The 10,368-nt window shown below is 43.5% G+C and overlaps 1 protein-coding gene across 1 annotated transcript; it reads right to left on the reverse strand.

Annotated features, from left to right (window-relative positions):
- Positions 1-1,885: 1,885 nt before the first annotated feature.
- On the reverse strand, positions 1,886-8,839 carry LOC110978410 (leucine-rich repeat-containing protein 73-like). The gene is made up of 4 exons (XM_022233394.2): positions 7,637-8,839; positions 4,315-4,475; positions 3,346-3,569; positions 1,886-2,867 (listed from the first exon to the last, which is right to left on the reverse strand). Exons 1-4 carry the CDS (start codon positions 7,906-7,908, stop codon positions 2,304-2,306), a joined length of 1,221 nt encoding a protein of 406 aa, XP_022089086.2. The 5' UTR covers positions 7,909-8,839; the 3' UTR covers positions 1,886-2,303.
- Positions 8,840-10,368: the final 1,529 nt, after the last annotated feature.

Here is a 10,368-nt window from a genome sequence, read left to right on the forward strand (position 1 = left end):
TTGATCGCCTAACAGGGGCATGTTTGTATATGCTGTGTATTTAAGTTATGAATACGGGCGTACACTTACTTTTGGAACCAGTCCCGTGGTCCAAAGTTCTTTCATTTTTGTGGGGACATTTAATATTTCATCAGTTTTATTTCTCGTGGGGAAGCCCAGTACACGCAATTCAAGCTTTCCATGCATGGTAGACTATAAGTAGAAATCAACTTCATCTCTGACAACAGTATTATTTTGATTAATGTCTGCGCTGACGTTTGTTATTTGTACAGTTTATTCAATAAAATGATTTATAATGTTCACGGAATATATACATCATGCTCAGTATTATTAGTTCGCATGCACGTAACGTCTTGAATCACACGTCATGATCTTTCCCATCTTTCCCTATGCATGTTTTTTTCTTGGTGAATGATACTTGGCCCCCCCAAAAAATAAGAAACCACATCCACACATTGACATTTGTTGCTCAAACTTGTCATCCAACGTTGGTTGGAACCATCAACTTTGTACAGTTTTGGGTGGAGCGTCCATTGAGTTGGTTAAATATTTACTTTGGTCAACTGCTAATTTGGTAATGTGTCTGAATAACAAATGGTTTCCATTGCGCAGGTCATTGCAATTGACGGATTGCATCCCCTCAACTTTTCCCATAGGATCGCCTCACGTTGAAGTACGTCTCCATTCTGCGTTGGTCACAGTATCTGAGGGAACACAACCACCACCTAATGTGACACAACAGAACTTAATTCGACCAAACTATCTTAAGCAAAACGAACACAGACGGATAAACAATATTCATTTATAGCATGCAAACATGAGTTCATTTACCCAGGCATTTTGTTCCGCAGCATGTCGCCAAACGATTCACGGTAAATTACAACAGAGCATATTACTTTACCGACTGAAATTTTGTGTTTCTTTTCCAGCCCATTCCGACACATTAATATTACGTTGCATGAATTATAAGTAATCCATCAAGTCTGCGTCCCCTGGAACCGATTAACAAAATTATACCGTACAACGTATAAAACTTGCACAACTTCTTTCACTTTTCCATAGTCTATTTGCCAGTTTGAGAGGTTGCATGGGGGGCAAAATAAATTTCTATTTTTCGAGTAAATTTGCTCTGGCACCGAGAAGAAAAGTGAATGAGTAATGCGTGTTGTAAGTGTTTCTACTCTTTGAAGGTTCTCCATTAGATCCGCTCGGTACTGTAAGTAAACGGCCATCTAATCTGAGAGCAAAGTGCATATGTATTCAGGGCAGGAGATTTTAGCAAAATGACCCATCAGGTTGACACCAGTTTGTAGGAATTATTTGATACGGGAAAGGGGAATCGACTTATGAGTAGACGACATGTATTTTGCAGTTTGTGCGAATTCCAGGATTTTGTCAGGTTTCGAGGGAATTTAATGAAACTAAACGGCACCAATATATAATGTTTGCTGTTTAACCGTCTTCCTGCATAGCTGTCTAAAGTGAATTAAAAAATAAGTGATGGTTTAATGATGTAGTTTTATTCAGCTGGAACAGTAAAGTGCTATCTTCGAAACTATCAATTAAAGAGCACCTCTAAGGAAAATACGTTTTCTCTTATTTTATCTGTTCAAATAAAGTTGGAAGCGTCCATATTGAATGCAGTGTCATTTGTCCTCAGAGCTCAACTATAACAAGCTTAAATGGGTTTTTTTTTCTGTTCATGCCAAGATGCGAGTTCTGAATGTAGATTGCGTCATTCTGAGAAAGAGAAAAGGAGGAGGAACCCTCGCCCTGTGTTCGCAGTGGATAAACCCTTGTGCATGCCGAACAATGCATGCGATTCCAAGTCGAATCAAGTATACATTGTTTAACGACCAGGACAGAGTAAACAAAAACTTGTCAATTAAGATTAATTCGAACATGTAATATGATAACACACAATAATTTCATGCTGTACACGATTGTCAGAGGCACTTGCTTTTAAAAACACTTTCACACACCGCATCTCCCATTATTGCTTCAGGAATGAACAATAACACTGAAGTTCGTAATTCTGGCTGATAAAACGTGGAATGACTTTAAAGAATGAGAGTCAGTAGACTAGCTTCTAACAAGTACAAATGCACATCTTGCAGGCACAGACGTCAGCACAGACCAGTTTGAACAGATGAACCCTAAATTGCCGGTGGAGCACAAAGGCACATCGCTGAGTATCTTTCTTTAAAAATCGCCAATTGCGGCGTTAGCATATATGTGCAGTAGTTTAGTGTACATGTACAGTACATGTACGTCCATAGGACGCCTGGGCACAGTTCAAGTGACTATCCGATAGCAAGATTCTGCTCTAGTCTTTCCTGCTGAGGGGATGAAGTCACGACGTTGGACTGTATCGTTAACAAGCTGGCAGACTTGTGTGCAGTCTCAGCATGGGAGCTTTTCTCAGTCCTTCCGATGTCCATGTTGGACATGTAAAGGCTGATTTCCTCTTCAGAGCTGTCCAAGTCTGATTCGGAAAGGTGGTCCCCCCGTTTCAGAGTCCTCCTCTTCCGCAGGAGTGCACCCTCGCTGGACTTGGTCCTCTTCAGTAGGCGCATGGCGGTGCGTTCGACCGAGCGGAGTTGCTCGTCCCGTGGACTGCCCATGGACACCGCGCGCCGCGTGCTGTCTGTACCGCCGCGCCTGGGCCGCTTCTTCCCGGACCCGCTCGCCGGGGGCAGGGCCTCGTCTCCACTTTGTCCGGAGTCGCTCGAGCTGCTGTCAGCCGACACGTGCACCTGCCCGAGACGCTGAGCCAGTTCTCTCTCGATGTCTGTATTGATGTTGTTGTCTTTTACAACGACATCCGTGAGTGTTCTCGAAAAACCACTCAGAAGTGTCAGAAGAACCTAAAGACAAGAGCACGATATCAAATTCAGACTGGCCCGTTTGTTAATTTTTAAATCCATACTGCCTGTAGAGAAAGTAGTAAAATATGACAACCTGAAGGTCGTGACCGCGTTTTAAATTTCCGAATACCAAAAGGCACCGTCATGTTCGGGTACCCATCAAACTTGCCTGAAGGAAACGTCAGATGCGGTCACACACCCAGGTAAGGTCTAACCACAGCGCGGTTTGTGTACTGACTTAAATCAACCCCGCAGTGTTTCAGAAAAGATTTGAACTTCAGTCACCTGAGGTGTGTGGCATTCAAGAACCACTGCGGAACAGCTTAAAAACAAGTGGTAAGCTGAGTCTACTTTTACAGTGACAATCCATCATCAGAACGTAAACACAATACAGCAAAGCAGCGCCAAAACAATTAATGTAATGAAACAATAAAATGGCGTAAAACAGATCTGGCAATCGCAGGAGATTCCAACTTACCCTAGCTCCTTGGTCGGATGCTCCAACGCTCTCCAAGTCCATCACCTCCAGGGTCTTGCACGACGCCGCCGACACCGCTAGCATGCAGACTCCGGTATCCCCGAGGCGGTTGTAGTCGAGATTGAGAACTCTCAGGCAGCTATCGGACGAAATGGCCACGGCTAGGTATGCCCAGCCCGCTGGGGTAACGGCAGGATTGGCGCTAAGGGTCAACTCCTTCAGCCCTACAGGACAACATAGTGACGCAATGTATAATGAAACATTGAACGATGTGCCAAAGTGGTGCGTGATTAGTTTTGGATTTCTTATAGCACAGTTACGGCCCTGATTGATCACAAACATCACTTGTTGGGGCTCAACTAAGCATTCGGTCTATTCCGAAAGTGCCCCAGGATTTGATCCCAATGGACGAACCTACTAAAGAAATAATACATCCGATAGTGCAAGGTAATTGAGTTGCAATAGAGAATACCACTAACTGGTGTTAGTTATCTATCGGACCGTATAACCGCCTTTCAAAATGGTTGCACTCAAACTTCCTTGAAAATGCTCATTGCTGAAGCATTATGAGTGGGGTAGCCGAAAAAATAGGGTTGGCATTTATAAATGCAGGCTTCCATTGACTTAAACCGTTGATTTTTTTTCAAGGCATGGCAGCAACTGTATTGGTCAGATCCTTCAGATGCGCCTTTGCGGACAACTCCAAAAGAATCGAATGCATCCGTAGCGGTGGTTGTATTCACTACACGCACGAGGCATTAATATCAAATATGTTTTTCGCAACCCTTGCAACAGTTATGTTGCAGCACAAAACAGAAATATGATGCGTGTGCATGTAATCGAATAAACTTACATGTTGAGCCTCAGGGTATTAAAAGTACTAAATACCAATTATTCCATTGTACATCAGCCACAGTGCAGCTGCAAAACACCGCGGTCTGGTTCCAGTGTGTGTATGGGTGCACTCACCTGATCTGGCGCCTCTCGTCGGAAGGAGACGACATAACATCTGGATGCCTCGATCGCCAAGGCGACAGTCTCCAAGATCGAGGGAAGTGATGCCCGGATGCAGAGACAAGGAATCTATTAGCAGAGCGAGACCATCGTCCCCGAGTGGGGATCCGTGGAGACTGTGTTGGACAGAAAAAAACATGTTTGTGTTTGAATAAAAGATGCATTTGGCACAAGAAACAATCACCAATAGGAGTTGCTTATACTAATACTTATTATAGAAGCCAGAAGGACACCAAGCTTAATTGCAATTCTTTACTGCTCAAATTCACTCCTCGGGAACGCACACTGCGATCATGCATGCGATAATGGGCCAGAAGTTGTTTCTGTTCTTTTCAAACACAGTTTTCGGATTATTGCTTTTCGGTGAGCATAAAGAAATGATCAACGAGGGGAGGGCCTCATGTCAGCGTTGAATCTTTTTCTGACGTTCCACTATGTAACACCACAACGATGTCGACAATTTCAAAACATGACTTTCAATAATGTACAATCTAGTGACGTGCTAGCCTATATTGTTAAACCAATGCTTTGATATTAAATGTTCAGTTTGAGGTTTTGTGGATTTTTGATCACTGGTGTATCAGTTGCTATTATACGGACTGAATGTTGTGTCTGGGTCAGGGTAATAACGCTTAGAGACTGCGTGGAAGCAACTGGTGGATTTTGGCGTCCGTCTGACAGGAAACACCACACAATGTAATGGTCCGGCAACTGACATTCAGGCTCGTGTGCCAGACATGATTATACGCAAACGTTCACAGTAGGATATCATCCGTGTTAGATGGAACTACGCAGTATTACTTTTTATGTAGTATTTAGTAGTGTTTGGTGTTTCGATGGCTTCGAGAAAATAATGTATCCTTTTGCTTTTATACTGACGGCCAGACACAGTTTAACCAGTGTCACCAAACTTACAACTGCCATGTAGAATGAGCAGAGCATATTTGACCTCTCGGTTTACTACATGTCTACATTTTTGACCCCGTTCTATTCATCTCAAGCCCATTCAGTAGCAATGTCGGGTTCATATCGACGCTTGATGCGGGTTGACTGTGACGCTTCAGCTGGCACTTTCACGGGCAACAAACCGTCATATGTAAGCCTATGACGGTAGGCAAGCAAGCCGTAGCCATGGCAACGAAGCACATCGCCGGTTAGTTGCAATATGTTAAGTATTTATGAATTTATTCGGGCTCATTACGAATCGTTAATGAGTTTTTCAAACGGCCAAGATGCCCATGTGAAATATGATAGCTATTTCCACGGCAGTGTTGGTCCGAAGTGGGTTGTTTTTCGGTCTAAGCCTCTAGTAATAAGTACTCTCCAGTGTTATGTCCGAGTGACATGCATTCAACGTACCGGTACACGTAAACTAATAATGTAAAGCAGCAACGCAACTTCCAACAAGAGGGGCAACATATATATATGTCTATTTTACATAATATTAAGTTGCCAGACATAAAATTTGCCTGTGATTTGGGAAGAAAATGAGAAACGTGGTTTGGACCTCACACACACGTATAAGTGTACATGTAGTTTAAAAGCTCGTCTGTTTTAATTTCCTGGTTAATTTAAAACATAACGCGATTTATATCTGTTATTTGGTGAATAGGGTTGCTTTGTTGAGGCCCCTTGATTGATGCATTATTGTTGCGATATGACGTCCGCGGGCATTGCGAAAGTCGCAGCTTTGTATCAGTTTGTATCATTAAGTCTTCCCGTTTTGTAAACGCATGTTGCCTATATTTTGACACGCTTTCCCGGCTAAACCACATCTTAATTACGCGCTTTTGTCTGTCTTCTTCGTATTCTATAGTTGGCTCAATTACTGCATGTTTAGCACTTGGATTTAATGAGGTTCAGCAGGTTATATTCCGCCATTTTATGCAGGTTACTTATTGATTTGTTGAAAGCCAGGGAATGAAACATTCCGCTAGAGAAATAAGGGTTATGTAAGAGTACACAAAGGCTGGGTAAACTCTTGCCCATCGATTCGCAAGTCGAAACAGACGTGGGTGATCCGAGTGGGGTTTTCTTGAGGGCATGGGTGTATTTCCAAAACACAATGTAGCAAAGGGTGCTGTCCCGTTTCTCTGCCTCCTCCTTTTTGTCAAAATTTATCGAGGGCTCGTGAAATCCCGAGGGGATGGGGTATACATCCCCCAATTTTTGATGGCGGTAGGCTATTGAATCCTCCCCCCACACATGTGCACACAACCTTTTTCGCGGTGAAAAAATAAAGTGGATTGTGAAGATGTTTTCGGACTTCCAAACAACCAAAATATATTTAATAGTATACTCAAAAAGGCGGAACGACCAAAAAAGTCTTAAATATGCCGCTTTGGTGTTAGATTCTGCAGAAGTGTAATACATATTATTACAAATGTACATCTGTATATCTGTATCAGGAACATTGCGCCCTATATGGTGTCAGCCCCCCCCCCCCGGTTTTTCAAATGTCCATGGCCGGGCAAGTCACACCACCCATTCCCCATCTCCCCCAACTTCCGGCACAATTTTACGCCGCTGCTCCGCTCCTCTGCTCAGTGCTTGCACCAAGATACAGTAATGATCCAGTGTGTTAACTTTAGAAGTGAGGTGGTATTTATGTTCCGAGGTGAGGCGACATGAATTTCTCTTTTGAAAACAGTGTCAACTTGGGAGCATTTTTAAGTATTCATATTACATTTGCCTTTTTTGTGTGTGTTGGGTTGGATGTAAAGCAGTTTTCTGCTAACTGTACTCTTAAGGGAAAAGGTCAGATTTGCTTAGAATCTGAATCCAAATTTGCGCTCTCCTTTGCCGGGTCAATTGGAATTCTTATCTGGGTCAACGCGACATTTTCCGGCTCAAACTGACCTAAAAATATTTTGCAACCCGGGAAAGAGTCCAGCAAAGCATGATTCAGATGCTGCATGGTCAATTTGACCCACCTGTTTCACGAGGAAGATTAGGTTCATGTAAAGCATGGGGGGTTAAGATGTCACGTGGACTCGCAGCTGATAGACGTTTGGAAATTGGGGTCATTGTTTGGCCGGTTTTATTTGGAACAGTTTCGGTTTGGGGCAGAGTTGAAATTTCATTCTATTTCAACAAGTAAAAAAAATGCTGGGCGGGGAATGGGATAATGCTCCCTGAAAAGTGGGAGGACATTTCCAGATGCCACAATTTTTGAATGTCCTTATATTGGACCCATTTTTTCTTTAATTTCTTTGAACACAATTAGTTGAATTAAACATTACAAGAAAAAAGCTGCATACATGCAGAGTCTACTTACTAAAGTCCAGTCAGAGACTTGTTGGTAGTCAGTGCCGAAGCAAGAAGTCTGACTCTCTCTCGGCTGCACACCAACCCCAGATTGAGGTTGAGTTGGGAGATAGACCTGCACTCGGCCACGGCTTCCATCATCCGACGGTAGTGCCTGTCGGCCACCCGGCAGCTCCTAAGCGACAGGAGCTTGATGGAGTTCTGCTGGAGAGACTCGCAGATGTCCCGGGCGTCTGCTGACGAGATGTTCTCGCCCGACAGTTGGACCGTCCCGAGGAGCATCTCGGAGATTGGTAACACAAGGTCTCTTTGTGAGTCGAGGAGCAACTCTGTGTGATCTCAGATAGCCCAAACCTTTTGGTGTTAGAGCGCAGTCAGTCTAAAATGAGCAAATATCTGCACTTTTTATGATCGAGACCAAATTTGATGTGCAACAGTGGGTCGATTAAAAGTGCAAAGTGACAAGTCAGCAGTGAAATGAAGAATTGCTCCTGTTTTATCCCATCAGGGTGTTGATACGAGCTAACAAGTAACGTCATTGACACCAGGTGTACATTCAGCAATGCTAAGTGTCAAAATGATGAGCCATCGGAATCCCTTGAATGCTGACAGATTTGGATGTTCCGAAACACGCACGATGGGAATCGGTCTGAACAGAACACCATGCAAGCAGCAAATTAAACCATCCCAAAGAAGCTGATCGTTCTGATGTATGTGTACATCCTCAGTGTTCGTCCGCAGTGTGTTCCAGCGAACGCTCGTGCCATCAGTTTATACTAGGCCTACTCCTATCTTGCTTGTCGGTACACAACATCAATTCGCCCACGGGTTTTCACCAGTATCGTTATGCCGTATTTCCAGCCGAATGAACACATTGTTGTCATCACTGCACAGTCCCTAAGTCCAACGAGCCTCATGCTCCGCTAGGTCGATATCCGTGCGTCACCGACACACGAGGTGCCACAGAACAGTCAACAAGCGGGTATTGATTCTGGGGGGTATACAAGCTTCCATATTGTATCTACAGACGCTCAAAGAGCCAGCGTGCTCAATTCATTGATGCAATAATAGTCCATAATGAAATACACAGGAATGGACTGTGCTACACAACCCTATGGCAAGAGAAATCCAGTTTATTAAGTGGTCATGTGATGGAGATACCTCCAACTTTTGATCTTCTCGTGATGGACACAGTATCCCTATAACACCCATTATGCACTGACACAGCAAAGGTCTATCTTGGCACACTGGCTTATCCTGAAAAGTGGGGGGCGGGGACTGCAGGCATACCACTCCCCCAAAAAGAAGTGCATTTTTAAACATGTAGAAGCGACTTTCTCGTCTAGTTCGTTTCTTTTCCTTCCAAAAGCCTGGATAAGCCCCAAGATGTTATCCCCAAACCCCATAGTTCTGGGGGTACCCAAATGTAGCCTTACCCCTCAGAAAAGGCCAGGGGTGTCATTATAAAAATTCCAATTTGGGGGCCTCCAAAAACAGGTTTGCCCCCCATAAAATAGTTTTTGATCCGCCTTTGCCTTTTCACCCTCTTGTCAACATGACCGTTCAAAGAAGTAAATTAATTATGAAGAACGTTCCCAGAAATCTTATATTGAAGTTAAAAAAGAAATCACCAATCTAAACCACCGGCAAGAAATACACACAATGTACATTTACAAGTTTTATCGTGAACAGTGCTGCCTGGTGTACTACCCCACTTCCTCGAATTTCGTGAGTCCGTATTGTCTCACGTTTCTTCTACCACCACACCCTAGGACCAGCCGGGGGCTGTAGTAGAACTACCGGGGACAAGCCCCCCCCCCCGAAAGTCCGTGCCCCTGAAATTTAACATTTGAGATGTACGCAGCCAACTTGAAGGTACATACCGCAGTTTAATTTCACTTTCAGTGCCCCTTGAAAATATGTGCACCCCTGGGTACCCCCCTCAAAAATTTTACCTTGTATTGTTAATTTGTTACGGAACTGGTTGGAGGGTGCACGCATACGCGCAGTTTCGTCATGGGCCACTGGAAGCAAAGGAACTGTGACTTGTGGGTGTTCTTTTTTTAAAGATTTCAAATGGGGGTGACTGACTAAATGGGGAGACTGATACAAAATATGATACAAATCAATGGCCTTGCAAAGAGGGGTTGGATGAAACATAATGCATCGACACATCCCTGCATAGAAACATCCCTCTTTCGACAAAAAGTAACACTTGACGCAACTCCATCCAATATAAACACTGCAATTAAAAAGGGGGAGTCCCGCCACTTTCTGCAGTTAAGAGGCATGGATATTCACAATCTCTTCCGAGAGCGAATATAAACAATGATTTTAATTTTAACCTCCTTACGACAAAGTAATGTTTAATTCTACATGTACACTAATGAGCTGAAAATATTTCTCCATTCATGGCAGCTAGTCTACCTTGTCACTGTAGACAGATTTCCCCCTTTCAAGGTTAGACCAGGGACAGAATGTTTTTTTCTTTTTGATGTCAGGAACCAACAGGTCCGAATCATGTGTTCTTATTCCTCCATAGTTCAATCGAACTTTCGGGGTTCCATAACCCTGAAAAGGTTTGCATCGTACATTGCTCAATACCCGCCTCACAAACCTATTTCCACTGAAGTTCAGCGTCGGAGATCATTGGCATGATTTGCTGAGATGTTAAGTAAAGTTAATGAATAACCGTAACGTGACGAGATACTGTTCACGGTACATAAATTATTGCATCTATGA

Source organism: Acanthaster planci, linkage group LG01 (assembly GCF_054643075.1).
Source record: "Acanthaster planci isolate LZ-2023a linkage group LG01, COTS_SCS, whole genome shotgun sequence".
NCBI lineage: Eukaryota > Metazoa > Echinodermata > Asteroidea > Valvatida > Acanthasteridae > Acanthaster > Acanthaster planci.

Bases quoted from the DNA above. Each gene is read 5' to 3' on its own strand.
- LOC110978410 (XM_022233394.2), bottom strand. From the start codon at position 7,908: ATGCTCCTCGGGACGGTCCAACTGTCGGGCGAGAACATCTCGTCAGCA. The intron at 4,476-7,636 runs GTAAGTAGACTC...TGTCCAACACAG, and splicing joins AAGTCTCTGACTGGACTTTA to TCTCCACGGATCCCCACTCG. The intron at 2,868-3,345 runs GTAAGTTGGAAT...TCTTGTCTTTAG, and splicing joins CATCCGACCAAGGAGCTAGG to GTTCTTCTGACACTTCTGAG.